Source organism: Puma concolor, chromosome E1 (assembly GCF_028749965.1).
Source record: "Puma concolor isolate L17-30 chromosome E1, mPumCon1.1.hap2, whole genome shotgun sequence".
In the NCBI taxonomy this organism is placed as follows: Eukaryota; Metazoa; Chordata; class Mammalia; order Carnivora; family Felidae; genus Puma; species Puma concolor.
Window position 1 is genome coordinate 58,503,752 of NC_141680.1, and position 23,942 is coordinate 58,527,693.

General features: G+C 42.8%; 1 protein-coding gene across 3 annotated transcripts; it reads right to left on the bottom strand.

The window, feature by feature from the left end:
* Positions 1 to 449: 449 nt before the first annotated feature.
* On the bottom strand, positions 450 to 23,936 carry ACOX1 (acyl-CoA oxidase 1). Of its 3 annotated transcripts, none has more exons than XM_025927758.2 (14): positions 23,664 to 23,936; positions 23,212 to 23,371; positions 10,867 to 11,027; positions 8,571 to 8,678; positions 7,174 to 7,293; positions 6,912 to 7,027; positions 6,352 to 6,521; positions 5,063 to 5,225; positions 4,434 to 4,624; positions 3,994 to 4,173; positions 3,752 to 3,857; positions 3,437 to 3,580; positions 3,084 to 3,290; positions 450 to 2,227 (listed from the first exon to the last, which is right to left on the bottom strand). In XM_025927758.2, the coding sequence occupies exons 1-14, from the start codon at positions 23,770 to 23,772 to the stop codon at positions 2,177 to 2,179; spliced, it is 1,986 nt and encodes a 661-aa protein (XP_025783543.1). In that variant the 5' UTR covers positions 23,773 to 23,936; the 3' UTR covers positions 450 to 2,176. The 3 variants fall into 3 exon arrangements, with proteins under 3 accessions (XP_025783543.1, XP_025783544.1, XP_086544212.1); XM_025927759.2 differs by lacking the exon at positions 10,867 to 11,027 and adding an exon at positions 18,611 to 18,771; XM_086688086.1 differs by lacking the exon at positions 23,664 to 23,936 and adding an exon at positions 18,611 to 18,771 and having other exon boundaries at positions 23,212 to 23,350.
* Between the last annotated feature and the right edge of the window lie 6 nt (positions 23,937 to 23,942).

Genomic DNA, 23,942 nt, shown 5'->3' on the forward strand with positions numbered 1-23,942 from the left:
GAACCACACCAGTGACAGGATTTAGAGCGATCTGCCCAGGCAGGCCTCACTCCTTCCCGTTTTGTTCTGCTACTGAACCTAATAACCTCATAAAACCGTACCTTAAAACTTCATAATTTCAGCTTATGTTTAATTACGTGGCATTCTCTTTCCCTCGTGACCGTACAAAATTAGAGAGGTTTTACTATATTTAGATTGCAGTGAATAAAGTTCAAGACAAAAATCCCAGCGTTAGTAAAAACAGTATCAAATATCAGATTTTGCGTTTAAGTAAACTCAACGTGCAGGACTGAAGTCGGCTGTTGTGTCTACAGTTTGCTCAGACCTGCTAAGATAGATCCCAGATCAATGCAGCTGGATCAGGTGCCAACTACAGATGATCATCTGTGAACAAGGTACTTAAATTAACCACTAAGTCTGGGGCAATTGTACACGTAACAGGCTGATACTAAGCAATTTAAATCTATTTTATTTCCCAGAACCTGAACTACTGTCAAGATCTATTCCGATGAAATTGACAGACTGCTTACTTCAGTCTTACAATTCCCAAGCAGCTTTCCTGATGGAAGGATTAAGGCTTGTGTCAACAGCATTTCTGTGGGACCTGAAAATCTCATATAGCTGGTTCCACTGGGATAGTTTTTATGTTGGGTCCCAAGGTAGGGAGACATTTCCCTGAATTATCCTACATTCTCAAGACTGATTACGGAACAACTGGATTCATGAGGCAGAAGTTACAGATACAGTTAACAGGTAAAAGAAAAAACAAACACAACAAAACAAAAAATCAGCTAATGTGTTGCTTTACATTGATTTTAAGAAAAAACTTCATTAGGAGGTCCATGTTTAACTTTTAAATGCAGAGTGATTGTGTAAATTAGATTTTGGCTCAAAGGACAATGTTGCAATTCAGATCAATCTCCTAGGAACAGACCGAAAATAAAGCCAATGTACAGTAAGAGAGAGATTCTGTGAAACTGGCATTTATCCATTAGCCATAGTTTCGATGATTATTTTGATTCGACGATTTACATCCAAAATCAGAAGCCATGGTTTGTCAAAGGGGTTTTCTGTGCTCGCCCTGGGTGGAAGAGGTGGCCTGAGTGATGCTTCTATTTCATAATGCCAAACACTGTAACCTCCAAGCACTGTAATAGACTATTGAAAAATCTAGATTGTTCCAGAATATCCAGTTAGTATGGACACCACAGTCACAGTGACCATAACTGAGAGAGCTCTCCCCATACTCCTTCTACTATGAAGGAACTGTGACCCCTTCTTTTCCTTCCTTAGCATCTTTTTCGGGACAGAGAAAGGGGTGGGAGAGGAAACACCACACGGCCAGAGGGGCCATCAGCTGCTAGAAGTCAGATGCAGAGATGATTTTGCTTCTTGCCCTTTTCTAAGAAGTTTGGGACAAAGTGAATTGCAATGCTACTGCACAGACGATTTAGGGATCCCTCGAACGGAAGGAAGAGTAACTCCTAATTATGCGGGACAGTGATCCTATTCTAGGCCTGTGCTGAAGTCGAAGAAGTCCTCATGCTGGAAAGGTGCTACTGTGAATAGTTAGGTGGAAATACCAGGTCGGCAAAGCAGGGCAAATGGGCACGTCACGTCAATGTGTCGGGCACAAACTCACTCACACTAAATGTCTTGATTAGTTTCTTTCCCCGAATCCCTTTTCTTCAGTCCTGCTTCTTAGCCAGGGCCCATGACAGGAACGTTTAACAGAAAAGCTGGGAAGGGTTCTATCTACCCCGCTTAAAAAATACCTTTGCTTAAAAACACTTATATATCCAGTGATTAGCAAGTAAGAGGTGAAAATAATTAACTACTCAGTAGTTAAATTCTACTAGTTATCAAAAGTCATGGCCTACTGGAACCAGCAGCACTACAAATGGAAGGCATGCTGCATTTCTTAAAGCTTCTTCTGATGCTCGATACGTCTCTTGCAGTGTTAATTGCACTTAAAACACATCTGTTTTTTTCGTTTAATCTCTGAAATTTGTTCATTTTTTTTCTTCATTTATAAAAAGAGGAAAGGGCTCAATTTATCATTCGCTCTACAGCTCTCTGAATTTGATAGAGATTCCAAGCAGATTTGTGTGAGGGGTATACGGGGAGCGGAGTACAGCTGCTTGCTGGAGCAACTGAACCTTCTCATCATGACCCTTCAGAGCTTGGACTGCAGGGGCTTCAGATACTTGTGGTAAGATTCATGCACCTGCAGGGAAGGGAGAGAGAAAAAAATCACTGACAAGCAGCTGGCGATGTAAAACAGCATACTTTTAATTGAGAAATTATCTGGACCTTATTTGGACCCTGATCTGAAAAACTAAAGGGGAAGAAAAAATGGAGTCAATTAGGGGATTTGGACATTGATTGGGTAGTTCATGAAATTATTCTTAATTTGTGTAGGTGGGAGAATGGTTCTGTGGTTACGTTTTCAAAAAACATATCTTTTAGAGATAGCTACTGAAATGTCTATGGATACAGTTATCTGGTATCTTGGATTTGTTTCAAAATAATCCCAAGGGGAGAGGGTGGGGGGCGGGGGGGTTCAGGTGAAACACATCGGCCGTGAGTGTGTCACTGAAGTGTGACCAAGGGTCCATAGGGGTGTACATGTATTCTATTTTTTGTATATGTTTGGAAATTTTCAGTTAGTTATTAAAAAGTCACGGAAATGAAAAACCTGCATACTGTGGGAACGACCCAGTTCCTTTCTGGATCTGTTACTCAAACAAAGTGACTAAGTGGCCACAGGAGCTTCCAAAGCTTTCACACAGGTGAGTCACTCTGAGGTCTTTCCTGCCTTAATATTTTTTATTTATTTATTTTTAATGCTTATTTATTTTGAGAAAGAGAGAGTGCGTGAGCTGGGGAGGGGCAGAGAGAGAGGGAAAGAATCGCAGGCAGGCTCCATTCTGACAGCAGAGAGCCCGATGTGGGGCTCAAACTCATGACCTGAGCTGAGATCAAGAGCCGGAAGCTTAACGGACTGAGCCACCCAGGCGCCTCTCCTGCCTTCATATTTAAATGAGGAGTTTCAAAAGGTGAAAAAACATTGTTTTTGGTACCTCTGCTTTGTTCAGTGGGGACTTCTTGGCCCACTCAAATAAGTTTTCATACACATTCCCATCATAACGGCCGAGCACAGAGCCGAGTGTCACATCCTGAAAGTCAAACGCATCAACCAAAGCAACAGCGTCTGGGCGAATCACAGTCAGCAGCTCCTTAATGCGCTGATTTACTTGGGTAATTTGAGACTCCGTCATGATGCCTCCCTAAGAGAGACGGAACAGGCAAACGTTTAGACATATATTCACGTATGCCGACAGATATTCACATATACGTGCACATACGCAACTGTAAAGCAGACCGCGACTATTTTTCTAGCAAAGAAAAGGACTTAAATTCGGCAAACACTGACCTGCAGAAAGTCCCCTGCCTTTTGACTGACTCCATACAGGCAGTACAAGAGACATAAATTCTTCAAGACAGTGTGGATGGACTTATCTTGGATTTTGAGGAGTTTTTCTGAAAAGAGCTTAACTACCACATAGTGGCAATGTGCCTAGATAAAAACACACCAGAAGGAGAGAACCTTTGAAAAAGATTCAATGCACAGCAATGAGGGTTTCTGCACTAAGAAAACGGGGTGGAACTGGGTGGGGGTGAAGAATGGAGAGGGAGACAGGAAGGGGAGAGGGAGGGAGGGAGGGGGGAAGGGAGTATGACCACCGACCTCGCTTGCTCGAACAAGGTCAATGGAAGTTAGATTCCATGCTACCTCCTTGCTTTCTCTGTGAATCACTTCATTTTGAAGGTTTTTTGCAGCAATTTCTACTAATCTGTTAAGAAACGAAAGAAAACTGGAGCTTGCAGGAAATGATGAGCAGTACTCAGGCTTCCTGCTCTTCCATCGGGCCCCAGCCCCCAGAGCGCCCCCCACCAGCTGCCGATTCCAGCTCCTAAGGGTGGGCTCACCTGGCTGCGCGGAGTTTATAGGCTTCCGTTAGGCTGTCGGGGCTGTCGATGTCCACCACAGTCGGCCAGACCGCGACCTGCTGCGGCTGGATGCGCTGACTGGGCAGGTCATTCAAGTAGGACACCATACCACACATCAACTTTCCTGAGTGCACCTGGTCATAACTTTTCATCAGGAACCTACAAATCACCGGTACACATGCCTTCAGTACCTACACTCTCATGACACAGAGGCAAACTCTTGCAATGACTCTAAGCTGGATGACAGGTGTTTCCTACTCACTCGTCTGACCATGAGATAAAAACAGTGGGTCAGGATGGAAGGCAGAACCACAGATTACAGGAACAAATAGAACGTGAAGAGCAAACACGGGAACAGGAACCGATGAAGATGACGCAAGCATTCTCGACAACGGCGTAATCGCAAATCAGGTTCTCACCTAGCCGTCTGCAGCATCATGACAGTGTTCTCTCCCTCAAAGGTGCAGGTGGGGGTAAAATTGACATAAATGTTTGGAAGGCCGCTGCAGTGAGAATAGCCATGCCCGCCACAAGCCATCCGACAAGCTTCGATGGCAGCATTAGTTGTCCAGGAGGTGAAAGCCTTCATCCCGGCGGCGAGGGCATGAAGCTGGAGGGGGAAAGCACAGGCCGTCAGAACGTGGGTGACACCAGCAGTCTGGTCCGGGATGCAGCGAGGAGCACTCTTCCTCACCTAGGTGCCAGTCACTTGCAACATCACACGGCATGCGTGCGAACAGAAGCACGATCGTATCAGTGGCCTGAATTAGTGTTCCCACACTCCCTTCCAAATTGTTCTGCTTGGCAAAAAGTCACCAATTATGTTCCTTTGATTAACCAATGACCAACATAGTACAGTACTTCTGAAACTTAAAAACAAAACCCACGTATCTTCCTACGTGATCCACTTTCAATTAAAAAAAAAAAATTCTTTTGAGAATATATGGATTCTTTACCAGAAATCCCAACAATTAGTTCTCTCTGGACATTATCCAACAGGCAAATCTCAAACGGGAGGGTGCCCACAAGCGAATGAATAAACACATACCTCGGGCAGTTCACTCAGGTCCCCTTGGCCAATGTCCTCATTAATCCGATGGTAGGTCTCCTTCATGTACGCGCCGACAAACTGGAAGGCGTAGGCAGTAGCCAGGAGTGGGAAGAGCTTATACTGCTGGGTCTGAAAATCCAAAATCTGTGGTTCTGGTTCACTAAAGGATACAGACGAAAAAGAAGTAAACACTCACATGGAACTTACCAGGTGCCAGATTCTAGTCTAAACACTTTGATATATTGCAGTGGCTATTATTTTCTCCATTATACAGAGGAGAAAACAAGAGGTGAAAAACCTGCCTGAGGTCACACAGCTAAAATACGTGGCAGATCCTCAATTTAAGTCTAGCTGTTTGGCTACAGAAGACCCTGTTCTCAACCGCCTTGTTGAACTGCCTAGGTCACAGAATTTTCTAGCTGTGAAGTTCATATCTAAGTCTTTGCAGGATGACTAAGGAAACTGTATCTCACAGCAACATACAAAATCAGAATCAACTTCGCAGAAGGAAGGCAATGATAAAAACATCTAACACTTAGATAGCGGAATAAACTATTTTAACCACAATTCTGGAGAAGTCTCAATGAACAGAATTAAGTATCTGATGTCTAAGCAGGTCAGCTCTTACTGATTTCTTTATTCCTTCTGTAAGAGTTAAATAAAAAAGGTTATCGAGGCGGGGGGGGGGGCGGTGCCTGGGTGGCTCAGTCGGTTGAGTGGACGTCCAACTTCAGCTCAGGTCATGATCTCACGGTTCATGACTTCGAGCCCTGTGTCGGGCTCTGTGCTGATGGCTCAGAGCCTGGAGGCTGCTTCGGATTCTGTGTCTCCCTCTCTCTCTGCCCTCCCCTGCTCGCACTCTGTCTCTCCGTCTCTCAAACATGAATAAATGTTAAAAAAAATTTTTTTTTAATTAAAAAAAAAAGGTTATCGGGGAGTCACGTTCAAGTGAAAGGCAGCAGTAAGAACTATGGCCGGGAACACAAGAGGGAATCAAGTTTCACGCCACTTTCACCAAACCCAATTCATAGTTGTTAGTAGCAATTAAGGACTTTCAAATTGCCTTGAGTGTTCTAAACATTTCAATTGCAGAGCTCAGGTAATATTACTGTTTTTCTTAGAAGGCTAAAAATAACGTGACCACTCTCATCTTTCCACTTAAGATCCGGCACGCTGCCATCTTAGCGAATTTTGCGTAGCCAGTGAGTATTCTCTGTATCACATTTGAAAATTTTGGTATGTGAATGGGGTCAAAGGTAGGTCTTCGGCACTGATGCCACCCTTACCCTGGCTTGAGTTCAGACTGGTGCCTCACAGCGCTGTATCTGATGGCAATGGTGCAAGCCTTGGATAGAGACCGAGCGGCTTCTCCTACGAGGAAGGACCTGACAAACACCATGGTCCCGTAGGTCAGCTTGTTACTCACGGGCTTCACGTACGTGCCATCAGGCTTCACCTGGACAAAGAACACGGGACTGATGCTTCCTTCTGTTAAACCCAACTGGCAGGTGGGGCTTGTGATTCTCCAAGTTTGGTCCCCAGAATGGCAGCATCTCCTGGGAACTTGCTTGAAATACAAAATCTCAGTCCCCATCCCGATCTACTTTAAACAGCCCTCCAGGTGATTCCGACACATGCTGAATGAAGTCTGAGACCCGCCGGTTTAGCAAACTAGAATATGCTCTTCATACCCACCAACCGCTTTTGATTTCATGGTCATTAATAAAAGAAGCATTGGGAATAGAACTCTATTATTCCCTTCTAAAAGAACAGACCCTTCTATCCCCGTGGTTATCAACAGCTGCTGAAACCCCAACGTTTGACACCTCTGCTCCTCTAAATATACCTGGGCATACTTCATCAGCATGTTTTCTCTGGGAATACGATAATTGTCCATCTTCAGGTAGCCATTATCCATCTCATCATAGCCAAATTTGGGGCCAATATCGCCAACAGTAATACCTACCACAGGAGAAAGGAAAGTCACCAGATGTTTACGCTCTGCGATTCCTGGCTGGCACTGGCCTCTTCAGCTGTGTGTTCTACTTTCTGCAGAAGGGAGTGATCGGTTTAGCTCTTTACCTCAACATCGGATGAACAGTTCTAACCTGGCAAAGGCTTATGGGTCCCAATTTCACGAATCGGTACGATGAAGGCATGTAATCCATAGCACTTGCCCTTTGTGATGAGCTGGGCAAGAACTATCGCATGATTTGAGGTCTTTCCAACTGTAACATCAAAGAGAATGAGACAGAGAAGTGAGCGCAAGCATTCTTACACTTTCAAAGGATAGAGATGAGGCGGAAAAGCCATATGTTAAACACCATAAGCCGGGAACTCTCTGGGCGTCTTATGACGGCACCATACCCAGTTTTCAGAAAGAAATCCACTTAAGCGGATAGTTATGAAAATGTACTGAATTTTGGTAAAGCAATCCTTTGTTTTACATATATGTAAAAGCTTTTATACAAGTTCTATTGAGATATTATTAACCTATCATATTTATAAGTTTAAGGTGTACAGCCTCTTGGTTTGATAGTAATCCTCCATTTTAAAAAGACTTTGCTGGGGCGCCTGGGTGGTGCAGTCGGTTAAGCGTCCGACTTCAGCCAGGTCACGATCTCACGGTCCGTGAGTTCGAGCCCCGCATCAGGCTCTGGGCTGATGGCTCGGAGCCTGGAGCCTGTTTCCGATTCTGTGTCTCCCTCTCTCTCTGCCCCTCCCCCGTTCATGCTCTGTCTCTGTCTGTCCCATAAGTAAATAAAAACGTTTGAAAAAAAAAAATTAAAAAAAAAAAAAAAAGACTTTGCTTTCTTTTCTACTTTTTTCTCATTTGTTTACATAAAAAAATTTTTTTTCAAGATAATCATAAGACCACTATTCATTTCCTTTTTCTCTCTTACGGAACTGCTTTCCAGAACAGTGGCCACTAGCCACATGGGGCTCTTTACATTTAAATTAATTATAACCAAGCAGGGAATACTAAGTTACTTTAAATGATGACCAAGGAAACTGAGCTAACGGTAGGAATGTTGGGAAGAGGGGCGCCTGGGCGGCTCAGCTGGTTGGGCAACTGACTTCGGCTCAGGTCATGATCTCACTGTCCGTGAGTTCGAGCCCCGCGTCGGGCTCTGTGCTGACAGCTCAGAGCCTGGAGCCTGCTTTGGATTCCGTGTCTCCCTCTCTCTCCCCCTTCCCTGCTCATGCTCTGTCTCTCTGTCTCTTGATAATAAATAAACGTTAAAAAAAAAAATTAAAAAAAAAAAAAAGGAATGTTGGGAAGAAAAATTAAGAAAAGAGAGTAAGAGGCTGAACTCTCTATGTTGTAAATATAGACATATCTAGAACATGCACTGTAAGAGACTGTGAAACAGCTCAGAAGAGCTTAAGGCTGAAGAGTTCTCTCCAGACTTCAAAATGATATTCTTGGACAAGCTCTACATTCTACACACAATCTTGTAACGACTCTTTGAAACATCCAAGAAACGCTAAAAACGTCACATACGTCCACCCGGCCACCACTTGATGGAGGTCACGGTAGGGCTGTTGAGAATGAACTCCTGAGTTTCAGGGTCGTAAGTGGCTGTGGTTTCCAACCCTCGGAGATGAGTTCCTAAGGAAATAAGTTACATTCACTTCGGGTAAAATATGGGCAAAAAAAAAAAACAAACACAGGGTTAAATCTCCTGCCTCCTCCTTTCAGCTCTAGAAACAGTTCAGAGAACAACAAAATCTAAAGGCAACAAAACATTTGTATATGAGCTACAAATAGCTGATAACCAAGATACGTTAATTTCCTATCTTTTTTTTTTTTTTTTTTTTTTTTTTTTACAGAAAACTCTATGGGGGTGCCTGGCTGGCTCAGCTGGTGAAGCCTGTGACTCCTGATCTCAGGGTCATGAGTTCAAGCCCCACACTGGGTGTGGAGCGTACTTAACATAAAAATTAAAACAAACAAACAAACAAACTCTACATCTCAACATGGGGCTTGAATTCATAACTCCGTGATCAAGAGTCACGTGCTCCACTGACGGAGCCAGCCAGGCATCCCCATCATTTCCTATACTTAAACCAGACAACTCCTATTAGGTTGAAAATATGTCAAGCATGTTCTGTTTCTACACTTGAATTGATTCACCTCTATGACAGTGGATTTGTAACATGATTTAAATCAACCAGAAGAAAATGTAAAGGCATTTTAGAATCATATTTTCAGAAGATCACAGGATATGAACATAACAGGGAAGCTAAACGTCTCTTTAACACCTCTAAGCTTTAGTATGCCAGCGTCAACTCACGTATTGTGTTTACCACACCAGTTCAACATTCTGGACTTCTCTATTTACGAAGACTAAGATAACAGGTGACAGAAAGAGACTCCAGCCAAAGTTCTTGTAAATTAAGGACTTATTTCAGAGGGATGGCTAGAATAGAAAATGAGACTTAAAAAAAAACTATCATCACTATGGGGAAAAAGAGCCGGAGCTGTGACTTTTGGATTTCTAAAGGTCAAAGAATAAGGTGTGAGCTTTCCAATACCAGGCCTTTAACTTCCACCTGGCTGGTTCATTAGCGTGACAAGGAAGAGTTCCCCAGTTTCAGACGTTTATTGGAGATGGACAAAGGTTCATGCGTTAGATCCTAATATAAATGTGCCAAAATTCTTTGAAAACAGTTATGGAAAAATGTTCTAAGTGACACTCCCTCTAATAACACTACCCTGAAGCAAATGCTGAGGACCTTTTCACCAGACTGGTTTGATAATGACAGACCTCATTAAACACTTACACTTTGAAACATTTAGAAACTTCCAAGTGGAGTTACAGAAACGGCCATTTTATGAGTGATCCACAACCTTCCCAAGTGTGAATCCAGGAACCAGATACTAAGACTCATTTCACCACAGAAGGTTTTTGTTTTTTTTTTAACCAAAGAAGTTTTTATAGAAAAAGAAGTAATACAGTAACAGAACAGATAGTGACAAACTGTTTGCAAATGCACAGCCGAACCAAACAGTACTCCACTTTCGGTCTTGTGAAATATGACTCAGCACCAAGAGCCAAATTAGCTGTAAAATCAAGATGAAGTTGTACACACAGAAGGAGCAAGTGTGGCAAACATACATCACACCAGTTGTTCTGAAACCTCTAAGTAGGAGAAGACAGAAGGAAATGAATAGCAAACACAGATACCAATTCAGACCAGATAACAGGGACAGCCACCATCTCCCAGACCAACGGCCTAGAAGTGCGGCTTATCTTATTTTTGAAATAACCTTTGGCCAAGCCAACTTCAGAACTTTACTGAATCAAGGCACAAAAAAAGTCAAAGTATAAAATGCTCACATTATGGTTATATAAAGCCGCTCATTTCCCGGAAGGAAGTCAAAGAGCACATGTACTATTAAGCCGTGTTTCTTCTGGAATTTGTGCAAGTTCATTAAGCTATCAGTAGCAAAGGTAATGAGAGTAATAAAGAAAAAAAGATGGGTTCCGATTCCACATGCACACAAATCCTACGTAACGCCAGTGAACTTGAAAACCCACTCAGGAAACAAATCCTTGACCTACTGAAGGGGAACCATGAAAAAGAATAATCAGCCTATCTCTGTGCTAACATAACCTTTAATTTCCACTGACCAAGGCGATGTCTACGCCAAGACTTGTATACGCGAAAAGCCTGGACTCCGCAGAAAGATCACAGTAGGTGGCGATGCCATTGCTAACCTGTGGTGGGCTCTCCCTGTTTGCTAAGCTTGCAGAGTCCCACCCAACCCAGAAGGTAGACTGAATGCACCATACCATGGCCCATCTCTGTCTGGGCATAAGTGCCAATGATCTCCAAGTTCCAGGCGGGCATGAAGAAGCGCTCCTGTTGTTCCGCGGTTGCCTGGTGAAGTAAAGTAGGCAAGAACATGCCCAAGTGAAGATCCAGAGGCTCAGGCCGCCCTCGGTGCACAAAACTTCGAAGAAATACCAAGGATGGGCATTTGAGAGAAGAGTCATCAGGTGTGAGAGAATCAGCAATGTGAACAGAGTAAAGGGAAGGAGAAAAAAAAATTCTTTTAAGTATGGGTTAGCTGGGTAGACTTTATCATGGATAGGAGCACTGCCCCCTTTTGTATTACTTTCATAAACTCTTGGCAAATTCCATTTTCCTTAATTTGGCGAGAAGTTTTTTCTTAAGCTACTCAACCCTTGGATAATTAATCTGGGTTGAGGACTGGCTTCCGATTCCAAAGCCTGTGCAGCGCAGAAACACGCGAGTCGGGCAGAGGATTCCAGCCTTGCAATTAAATCAAAGGAAATGAAAAACGTGAATAGGTGGTATGGAATGGAGAATTCAAGTTGTACAATGATTTACCCTGATGAGAAGGTGAGACCGGAGAACTTCGGTCTCTCGGGCCGACAATATGCTCCCCCAGATAAAGTTTCTCCTAGATGCATTTTCAAGAATGCTTCCAGGCTGGAGTGCTTTGTGCTGGCCCATAAAACATCCAGCACAGATCCACACCCCTCACATGAATCTGGTAATTTCATTCAGATTCATCACAAATATCCAGCCAGGCCCTACTGAAACAATTTAATACAAAAATGGGCAGTGCTCTGCATCTGGTAATTAAGTGCAGAAATAAAAAAAGACATGCAATTTCTAGGAAAGACCATAATAATTACAAATAACAGATTCATGCATTACAGGGCAGTTAAACGTGAATTATCACTAATGATAATAAACATCTTAGGTTTAGTAATTTTGAATCCACTTAAAAAAAATGTATTTCATTTATTGTTTTTTTTTAAGTAGGCTCCACACCCAGCATGGGGCTTGAACTCATGGCACTGAGATCAAGAGTCACATGCTCTACCAACTCAGCCAGCCAAGTGCCCCCGGAATCCACTTTCTAAAGTCATTCTTTTCCGGGGCGCCTGGGTGGCGCAGTCGGTTAAGCGTCCGACTTCAGCCAGGTCACGATCTCGCGGTCCGTGAGTTTGAGCCCTGCGTCGGGCTCTGGGCTGATGGCTCAGAGCCTGGAGCCTGTTTCTGATTCTGGGTCTCCCTCTCTCTCTGCCCCTCGCCCGTTCATGCTCTGTCTCTCTCTGTCCTAAAAATAAATAAACGTTGAAAAAAAAAAATTTTAAAGTCATTCTTTTCCATTTAAAATCTGCAGGTGCCTTAGACTTGTGTGAATTTATTTCCAATAGGAAGTAGATTGATATGCCTTTGTTCTTTTTCCACATTGCTGGCATTCTATTTAACTTCCAGCTCTAACTTCATCAACTATATACTGCTCTTATTATTCTATTAGAAATGAACTGACACAACATTTCAGTTTTAAAATTTCTCAGTTTGTTCCGAAAGTAAGGAGGGAAATAACCGGGGCACACTGCCCAGGCAAGAGCCGATCAACTGTCTTCCAATCGGGTGGCTGGGCTTTCGGCTATCCGATCACATAAAAATCAAAGAACGTGGAACCAATGTGCTCATTTTACAAAGAAATTAGATTGAGGTGAGTTAAGTGCCTTCAGATCAAGAAGATAATGGCAGAGTGAGGACGTGAATCCCACCACCTAATCACATCTTCTGATTGGGGCAGTTCTTATCCAAGTGCAATGAGGACTGAGCACAATGATGAGGACACCAGAAAACCTTGCCCAGATCAGAGCAGCCATCCTAGGAAGCAGCAAATGGAAATCCCGTAAGGTGTCAGCACTGGTGGAAAATGGGTGAAAGGTCCATGGGATCTCTCTCTGCTATTTCTGCAACTTCCTACGAATTGATCATCATTTTAAAACAAAAAGTTAAAAAAATAGTGGGAATCCTCAGATAAACACATTCATGTGATGAGAGAGAGTGCTTTCACTCACAAACAGGAATGCCACTGTCTCCAGTTTTGAAAAGGATGGTACCTAGGAAGAAAAATAAATGTACACCTAGGACGCAACAGAAGAAAACTCTTTGAACCAGGGCTGAAAACTGAGGCTTGGGACCAGCCACTTTTAGGGCTGAAAGACTACTATGCATTACTAGAACCCAGGGCAACTGCTGGTAAAGGCAGGGCCACTCTGAAGCACGCATCAGACTCCTGGGAGGGGTCTGCATCAGGGTGCCGTATAATGGAGCAACAAATACCAAGGTTACAAAAATACACTTAGTAGGGCAGGGGTAAACTATTGTAATCAGAAACCGTTTTGAGGGGCACCTGGGTGGCTCAGTGGGTTAAGCCTCAGGTCATGATCTCACAGCTCATGAGCTCAGGCCTCGCACAGGGCTCTGTGCTGACAGCTCAGAGCCTGGAGCCTACTTCAGATTCGGTGTCCCTCTCTCTGCCCCTCCCTCTCTCACTCTCTGTCTCTCCAAAATAAATAAACATTAAAAAAAAAAAAAAAAAGAAAAAGAAAAGAAACCGTTTTGAGACCAAAGAATGTTCTTAGGAGAAAAATGTCTCTTGTGACTAAGATAAGGACTATTCACAAGTGGATGAAATTTAGACACGTTGCAAGGAGAAAGTGACTGGATAGTTTTTGTTTTTATTTATTCATTTTTACTTAAATCAAGTATTTGTTGCATAAAGCTGGTTATGCATGATAAAGATTACATATTATTTTTAAATAATTTATTTTGAAATTATAAAGGACGAACATTTTGCTATGGTGAAGCGGTGCAGTCAATTCTTTTAAAACCATTAACACCTGGGGCGCCTGGGTGGCTCAGTCGGTTGAGCGTCCGACTTCGGCTCAGGTCATGATCTCACAGCTTGTGAGTTCGAGCTCCGCATCGGGCTCTGTGCTGACAGCTCGGGGCCTGGAGCCTGCTTTGAATTCTGTGTCTCCCTCTCTCTCTGCCCCTAACCCACTCGCATTCTGTCTCGGTCTCTCTCAAAAATAAATAAACTTAAAAAAAAAAAAAAAACAGAAAAAAAACCATTAACACTAAAAGGCCTGCCCAGTATCTGCTAAGCGATACTGGGCTGGAAAGGCTGGTAGCCAATGCTGAGGACAAATTATTAGACTGATAATATATAGGAAAGAAAGAACTCAAAATAGCATCTCCATGGACAGCATGATTATAATGCCAGGGAAGCAACAATAAAATACCATCAATAATAAGTGAACTTAGAAAAGCTGTAGGCTATAAGGAAAAAAACCCACTGCATTATTATCCATTAGGACCATTAAAGGAGATATATCAGGAAAGAGAAAAATAATTTATAAAAGCAACAAAATGTTTAAAAATGTTTAAGTAACTTAGCTCAGGATATTAAAGATTTAATTAAGAAAAAAATATCAGGGGCGCCTGGGTGGCTCAGTCAGTTAAGTGGCTAACTTCGGCTCAGGTCATGATCTCGCTGTCCATGAGTTTGAGCCCCGTGTCGGGCTCTGTGCTGACAGCTCAGAGCCTGGAGCCTGTTTCAGATTCTGTGTCTCCCTCTCTCTGACCCTCCCCTGTTCATGCTTTGTCTCTCTCTGTCTCAAAAATAAACGTTAAAAGGAAAAAAAAAAAAAAGAAAAAAATATCAGCACTAATGGGATGGATAAAAGATAAATAACAGAAAAGAAATTGCTAAATCCTGGTCAAGATGTCAGTCCTTTATTATAATAAAGATAATACTTCCCAAGGAAATATAAGGATTTAATGTAACACAGATTTGAAATTCCTGTAGAATATAATTTAGATTTTGACAAATTAAGATCATAATTCTCCCAGAAGTATATCATAACACCAAATATGTAGGTCTTAAAATGTAACAATAGCAGGCTTATCTTACTAGATTTTTAAATATCTTACAAAGCAATAATGAACCAGTGTATGACATTTATGAGAAAAATGGACAAATCAACGTAATATATTTTAAGGTTCCAGAAATAAATAGAAACTCATAAAACTCTAAGAAGAACCGGAAAGAATTAACAATGGGAAAAAAACCCCACTAGTTAATAAAACATAAAATTAGTATGGGATTCATTCATCACTCTATAGCATATACAAGTCAAAGCATTAAGCATCAATCAATCAAACAAACAAAAAAAAAACTGTTAGAAAATAGAGAATAATTATCCACGCTATGAGGAAAAAATTTTATACCCACTCAGAGAAGGATGCATTAAATACAGAAAGCCAAAACGTTTAACAGAGACGGCAATAGAAAAAAACACTGGAAGGATACTATATAACCATGTAAGATCAACACACAGATTCTACTGAATCAATACTCAGAGAAAAATCCAGTTCATACATAGGAAATGTACACAGTAAGCCAAAACATGTAATAACATCCAGGCTCACTGGCACTGGAAAATTAAAACTTCAACTCTTAGATATGAAAGTAGCAAAAACATTTAAAGTAACCACGCTGACGGGGTGTATGGAGACACAGTATGCTAGCAAGTCCCTAAATACACTATAAAAAGGTTCTGTGTTAAACTATGAAATGGAGGCTATACAATGTTCCTTTCAATACAGTAATTCACATCTGAGAAAGATATTCTGAAGGCATAACTCCAAAGGACACAGTTTTTAATAAAGAAGTTTATATCGTTATTAAAAACAATAGCGGGGAATTAGAACAGCCCAAAAACCGCGGGAGCGTGTCTCACGAGAAGTTCAACAGGGAAGAGACTCCGAAGACAAGAGAACAGGAGACAGAGGAGTGAAAATACAAGTGGAGAAAAACTAGTGGCTTACACAATCAAGTTGACGATCTATTTCTCGAGTTTCAAAGGAAGAAAGGTGCTTTAGTTCATATTTGAGTATTAGAGATGGGAAGGTGCAGATATAGCCCATCAATATTCCAGGATGGTAACTACGTATTATATAAGCTCTATTTCCCTGAATAACAACAACAGAAAACAAAGCAAGAATTGCTGTAAAGTGGCCACAACTTGAAATGAACAAGTATCTGTCAAGACCAAACATACCACCTGCTTTGTGACCCGGAGAAATGTATGGCCAGGATGATTATCACTGGACCACGTTCCACAGACGGTCCCTTCAACACCAGAACCCCACGGAGAGGGTGCGCCCCTCAGCCCACACCTCTGCCTTTGCTTAAGGGTACAGACCCAGAGACCAAATGTGCGTCCGGTTTTGTGCACCTACACAGACAGGTGAGTATTTAGAGGAGAAAAGACAGAAAACAGGTGATCGAGACTTCGTGCAAGGGACTGAATTTTAAGATTCTTGAGGATCCTGGGATGAGCCCGAGCAATACCATCTCCTCACTTCTCCGCAGCCACCTAGAGCTGAAAGAATCCCAAACTCAACGTGACCGCCAAACTCTGTGACAATACTTTAGACAATTGTCATTAACCATTCAATGTTCCAGAGGCTCAGGATTTCCTCCCTCTGCACAATTTGCTCTATTTCCAGTCTCTTTGATGTTGAAGGACTTCTTATTCTTACCCAGTCACCGGACGCAAATGAACTGACAGCCTGGTGCTCCCGGAAAAGGACAGTAGCAGACACAGCACGACAAACACCAATATGAATGAACAAGATTCCAGCAAGCAGCAAGACCCAATCTCACAACCCTGTTCTCTACAATACAGAGATTAAGACAAAGCTGGTTCAAATACAAGAAAATATCCGAAAAATAAAGGCAGCAAAGGAAAGAAAACTAACAAATGCAAACTCACCCAGAACAACATAGGATCTCAGTCCGATTTCTGGGCTCCTCAAGCCGGTAAACTTCAAGTTCCAGTTTCTTCCTCTTTCAAAATTTAGGGCAAGTATACATTTACATTGTAGTTTACAGAGGCAGAAAGGTTAGACCGATATACATATCAGGCCTATTTAGCCTCAGAATAATTTACATCTTTATGCCTCCTATAAATAGCACCACTGTAAGTCAAATTCCACAATGATGCATACAAAAACAAAACAAAAAAAAGGGCTCTGTACCACAAAACTATTTTAAGATTACAAAACTCTCCCTCTCTTTCTCTCCACCACCTCCCCCCACCAGGATGACTGTAAGAGTGTTACATTCCTGCCCTTAGGCAGGTTACTTTAGCTTTGGCCATCCCCGGAGCTCAAGTCCTGGGTGTCTTGGCCGGGTGTTTGTAAGACAACATCACGACAGAACCTGCAGCTCTCACGGGGATCATGATAAAGAACATGTTAAACCATTTCACAAATCAAAAAGCACCAAATCAAACACAAAAATGAAGGGTATCTCTGTCCCTTCCTCTTTTCCTTATTTACATAATGGAAGCATTATGGTAATTAAGGAATGAGACTGGGCAGCTCAAATTCAAAACCCCCAAACCTGCCAATGGCCTTGTCTATGAAAACAAACCTCTTTCACCTTAAGACTGAAAGGGCGGGCCTACGCCAGCCGACTCCATCTTGTTCTGTGTCCTTCACCTTGACCACACCTCCTCCCCTTGAGTAACCCCCCCTCACCTGCCTAACAGGACTCGGACCCTTCCCCAGGACCCTTCCCCAGCCAATTGGCTGAGGCCATAGCCATTACCTCACCAACTGCCCCCAGGCCCCAATAAAACCTTTGTCCTTTTGAAACTCGCTCTCTTTCCCTGGTATCTCACCGCTGCGTCGGTGCAGGTAGGGGATTGAGCTCGAGCTAGCTCGAATAAAGGCTCTTTGCTTTTGCATCGGACTCGGCTCCCTAGTGGTCTTTGGGGATCACGAATTCTGGGCATAACAAGACCAAGCACAAAACTTTTTTGAGTAGGGCATTTATGAACAATTTAACCAATGACTGACAATACAAAGTCCAAAAACACGTAAAAGGAAAAGATATAATAAAAAGACTACTGTAGTCGGGGCGCCTGGGTGGCTCATTCGGTTGAGCGTCAGACTTCGGCTCAGGTCACCATCTCACAGTTCGTGAGTTCGAGCCCCCACATCCGGCTCTGCGCTGACAGCTCGGAGCCTGGAGCCTGCCTCGGATTCTGAGTCTCCCTCTCTCTCTAACCCTCCCCTGCTTGCATTCTGTCTCTCTCAAAAGTAAATAAACATTAAAAAAAAAAAAAGAAGAAAGAAAGACTACTGTAGTCAAATGCAGAGAATCCTGAACCTTTCCCCAAACTGCCTTACAGCCCAGCTAGCAGGCAATGGAAGAAAGATTAAGATACTTAAATGCTCCAACCCTCTGCCCCGCCCAGAAAATCAGCATCTCCAGCTTCATTAAAGCAGAGAGGCAACTTCCAGATGTTGCTGAGCCATTAACACTCACAAGAATTTCCAACAAAGTATCATATTTTCTCTATCTGTATAATAGACACCAACACAATTTTGCCATGTTTCAATCCTATCTTTCCAAACTGCTCAACAGTCATTAAAATGGGGTACACGTGAAGCAGGGGTAAAAAGGCTTTCAGAAGGAACAGTGGAGGATGAGAGTCCTGGGCACATTTATAGGGAAATGACCTATGAGAAAACAAGAAGCTGGATTTTATTTAAGGTTTGACATCTGAAAGACCAAATCCCAAAAGGGTAGCAGCAGGAAAAGACGAACACCAGGGGTCATTTGTCAATTTTAAGTCCTGAGGTGGGTTACCCACGGACCCTCAAATGTGGACTAACCGTGGCCCATTTCCGTCTGGGCGTAGGTGCCAATTATCTCCAATCCTTTGCAGGAGAGCAGCCATTTCTCTTGCTGAGCAGTGGTGCCCTGATTCAGCAAGGTGGGAATAAACATGGAGTAATTGAGGCTCACAGGTTCCACAAAATTGACCAAATGTATTCTACAGGAGAGAAAAGAAAAGGGATCTCAGCCTTACTCTAGAAACTGCATTCTACTACCCATTCTTGTCAGACAGCCATGGCCCTCAGGGACTGAGGTTAGGACAATTTGAAGCCTTCTCTCAAGAAATCAAATCAGAAGTTTACCATTTCCCCAGCAAAAAGGCCAAATCCAGTGGTATCTACTGCCTCCCCCTCAAGTCATTTCAGGGCCAGAAATCCTCTTTAATTCTACACTTCATCCAGGAAGCAAATTCTACCCATGTTTTATAGCTTAGAAACCCCTGTGTTTTTTTGTTTTGTTTTGTTGGTGTCATTTGTTGGTTTGATTGGTTGGATTCTTTGGAGTGTGTGTGTTTATTTTCAGATTTTACTTGTTCTGAAAATCAGAAGGAACCCCATAGGACATTTATTTGTAGGACTGTTAACAAAAGCAACTAAATAGTTTAATCTTTCCCTAGATAAATAAAGCAAACATCTAGGATAGTAAATATATACTATATCCCAGGGCCAAACCACAGATCTCTAAAAGTCTTCTGAGTTTACAGATGGGTAAGTAGGTAATGTGAGAATGTTAAACGTTTACTGCTGATGATCTTTGATAACCACTCCAGATTAAAGGAATTCCAATCATACTAAAATTCAGTCTTCAACTATTTTCTCATAAAACAGAATCTGTGGGTGCACCCGAGTGGCTTAGTCGGTTGGGGATCTGACTCTTGATTTCGGCTCAGGTCACGATCTCACAGTCATGAGATTGAGGCCCTCGTTGGCTCCCCGATGATGCCTGCTTGAGATCCTCTCTCCCTCTCTGTCCCTCCCCTGCTTGTGCACCTGCACGCTCTCTCAAATAAAACAAATAATAAAACAAACTGTGCAATAGTCAAAATACAATTTACATACGCCAGTCAGCTTGGTTATGCCATTAAAGATTTTACCGGGGTGTATTTTGCTCTACCTATCTATCTATCTATCTATCTATCTATCTATCTATCTATCTATGTTAAAGGACAAAACAAGTGTCACCCAACTGCTTTTCACAACTCTGCAAGGAATGAATAGGAAGCAGTGTCACCGGTTTATCTTGGTCTGTCTAATGAGGACAGCATGAATTAAAAGAAAGAGGGAGAAGGCTGTCTGTCGGTTCACTTTTGGGGATTGAATCCCAACCCCACCGCCTTTAGGTTGGAAGATCACCTTTAAGGGTGCTGTGGACAAGCTGAAACATCTAAGGAGTGCCTGGATCCAAGAAACATCAAAAATGCCCTTTTAACCCAGAGATTCTAGACTTTTTACACCAGTGTCAAATGTCAATTTAAACTAAATGGAGAACAAGAGGAAAAAGGAGAGGTATGAATAGAAGAAGTGAATTGAGTTAGCTTCCCAGTAACTTGGATTAACAGGAGTTTCCTGCTGCTGGACTGTAGAGAAGCAACACCCCGCCTCACTGAAGTTGAGGGTCAAAAGCCTGAGGAGGTGGATAAATGTAGAAATTGTTCTCTCAAAGGTAAGAGCACCACCGCATTCCTTAACAATCATATTTTCCTAAAAGAGGAAAGAGACTTAGGAGAGTTTCTGAGAAACAGAAGCAGTAATTTAGGTGCTAAAAATGGTGGCAAGACACTCCTATTCCCTGGAGGGAAGTGAGGAGCTGTGGGTTTATAAAATGACGATAATGACACAATATATAATTCTGGGAAACTCAGAGAGAAAAATACGTGACACAAAACAGACTGCCCAATGTTTATGTTAATAAACATAGTGAGATTCTTTCGAAGATACTCGAAAACCAACTCATGAACAAAATCCCAGTGCTTGTTTTTCAATTGTTTAATTCCTCCTGAAAATGCTTTTCAAGGAATCAGCTGTAAAACCTAAAGAGAGTAACAGATACCACGGCTGATCTTCATCAGAATTTTAAACATTCTTAAGGCCATTTTACTTTTCAGAGTAAACAGGACAGTTAATAGACAAAATTACAGGAGAGTAGATTAGGAAAACAACTTTTACATTCTCCAAACAGCAAGGTTTTTACCCCGAAGACTGGAGAGCACATTTCTTTTATTGCTCGGGTTGAGACATCTCAGTATTTTACTAATATTCCATCAACTTTAAAATATTCCCATATGTGAATTTTATTTTGAGATAGGAGAAATAATTGTAAAGAAACCAGTAAATGCTCAAAATCTCCAGAAAGAGAAATATTACTGTATTTCATCAGTTCTAGCATGTAACAAGTCAGGTGTATCTCACAACTAACAGGATGTCATAGTTAACCGGCTGCATTGCTTTCTTCTTAGCGCTACGTGAAACATGCGTGTTAGTTACAATGGCTGGCAGGTTGAAACTCAATGGCATTCAGTAACTGCCAAAACTAATTTTCAATCCCCTTTTCTCGCAGAAGTTGATCTCCCTGTCCTATCCTAGAACCACTGGAAGGATATCAAAAGGTGTGTTAGGGGCGCCTGGGTGGCGCAGTCGGTTAAGCGTCCGACTTCAGCCAGGTCACGATCTCGCGGTCCGGGAGTTCGAGCCCCGCGTCGGGCTCTGGGCTGATGACTCAGAGCCTGGAGCCTGTTTCCGATTCTGTGTCTCCCTCTCTCTCTGCCCCTCCCCCGTTCATGCTCTGTCTCTCTCTGTCCCAAAAATAAATAAACGTTGAAAAAAAAAATTAAAAAAAAAAAAAAAAAAAAGGTGTGTTAAATTTTGTACTCTACATTCCCTAAACAGCAAGGTCTATATCATGAAAAACGATAGACGAAACTGGCTTGTGTCCTCTGCTCTTTAACCCACATAAAGGAATTTGTTCTACTTCATTGTGACTTCACTCCACTCTGGTTACACCACTGATTATGAAATCTCCTAACCAACTCTGAAACACATAGCATCAACCATTTCAAAGCAAAATGAAACAAACCTCTTCTTCTGGGTCGTTTCAAAAAAGAATAAAATCTTACTAAATTCTTAAATTTTACATAAAACCCAATTCAGGTAATTCAGACACATAACCATCTAGGAGTTACTCAACCTCAATACTCCCACAGCCATGATGAGTTACAAACTTCGAAAGTGTAAAAAGAACATTTGGAAGCGAGTAAGTACTCTGATTCGGACTACCAAAAATAAACAAATCCTAACTTTATGACTAAAATGGCAAGGAGTTCTCAGGCAGTCCTAAGGGCCAGAGTAAATGATTCCATCCTCCACAATAATAACCAGGTCAGACTGAAAATAATTAGACACCGAACATATTAGAGGCAGTAGAATAAGGGAGCATTTATATTACTACATAAACGCAGAACTTGTAACATGTTCCATTCTTCTTAGCTCTTGAATATACACCATTCCCGTCACTTAATCTTTACTGATAGAAAATACTGGAATCCTTCTAAAATGTGGAAACCTAAAAAACGAAGTGCCCAGGAATAAACAAGAAGCATAAGAGAGGCTACAAGCCAAAGAAAGGACCTTGTGCTAAGGTCATGTAATTATAGTGTTTATTTAGATAAAGGCAAAAAAAAAAAAAAAAAAAAAAAAGTGCTTGTTTCTAATTAAAAAACAAAACACAACAAAAAACAGATGGTCTGGAAAAAGTACATACTCTTTTCAGCATAAGGACCAAGGCGTTTTGAGGTCTCCTATGCCCAAGAGCCATTTAAATCACACTGCAACCAGATTCAAGAATGCTGGGTTCTTAGAATGCTTTATATTCAATTCTGAAATCTTCATCCAACCCACATTTTCCATTATTTTAAACTCAAGATCTACACTCTCATATGGAAAGACAATCTGCTATTGCTCCAAGATACTGTTTGGTCTTGCAACTAAAATTTGTCCCAGGGTGGGGGCGCCTGGGTGGCTCAGCTGTCTGACTTCTGCTCAGGTCATGATCTCGAGGTTCGTGGGTTGGAGCCCTTTTGTCCGGCTCTGTGCTGACAGCTCAGAGTCCGGAACCTGCTTCTGATTCTGTGCCTCCCTCTCTCCCTGCCCCTCCCTGCTTGCTCTCTCTCTCTCTCTCTCTCTCTCTCTCAAAAATAAATAACCATTAAAAAAAAATTTTTTTTTAAATCATTCCAAATCCTGCCTCTAAATTTAACAAGCCTCCTTCTTACAAAGAACAAAGTCATTTTGCAAGCAACTCAAATCACTCCAAGTTGAGATGTTTGAACCAAACAAATGAGTACTGATTCTTAAGAAGGGGAAAAAAACCCCAAACCCTGCAGCATCTCCATTCATTATCAGCCTTCTACAAATGTCATCCTTTTAAAGGGCTTCCAGTACAAAAGCAGACACTGTTTTTCACACACATAACTTTAAAGTGGAGTGAAAATATGCAATTTGAGTCTTCAAACACCAAGTCCGATGGAAAAGGAAGCCACAGGCTGCGGGTTTAAATGTGAAGTTTGGGCTTGGACACTTCATCTATGGGAAGGCATACCTACTTTTTAAACCACACGATTTCTTCAGGGTCTGCGATGCCAAACTCCCTCATCTTCTTCACCATGCTGGCGCTCTTCTTAACAGCCACCTCGTAACGCTGGCTGCGACTGAGGAAATTCAAGTCCTCATGCTGGAAGTCTGGGTCATTCAGAATCAGGTTCTCTGCAAGGGAGTTAAAGGGCATCAAGAGGAAGACAGAAATTCAGGGCTCCGTGACACCTTGAATCCCAGCAGCTTTCAGGGTGCGGGCACAGGTCCCCTCTCGGGATGGACGACATCCGTCACTCAGCCCCGGGGGGGCCCCAGGGAGTGGGGGTCCCGGCTCCCCTACAGCTGAGCCCCGCGCGGCTCAGGCGCTGCGGCCTACTCTCCACAGCGCCCCCCTACGACTCCTCATCGAGGGAATCTCGAGCCGCGCTCGGGCAAGGAGGGAGGCCTCGTCTGCCGCCCTCACCGATCTCTCGGCGGCGCCGGGTGTTCTCGGGGCTGCCGTCCAAGACGTGCGTGAGCAGCTCCGGGTTGAAGCTGGCGGCTTCCCGCTCCCTGCGAAGATCCTGGTTCATGGTGGCGACCGGCAGCGGCGGTGGCAGCAGAAGCCAAGGTGGCGGCGGCGACAGCGACGACGGGTGTCCACGGCTCCAGCGCGGGCCCGGCCCTAAGAGCCGCCCCAGGACGGCGCGAGACCCCGCCCCCGCTCGCCTCGGCCCGCCCCGGCCCGCCCCTTTTCCTTTCC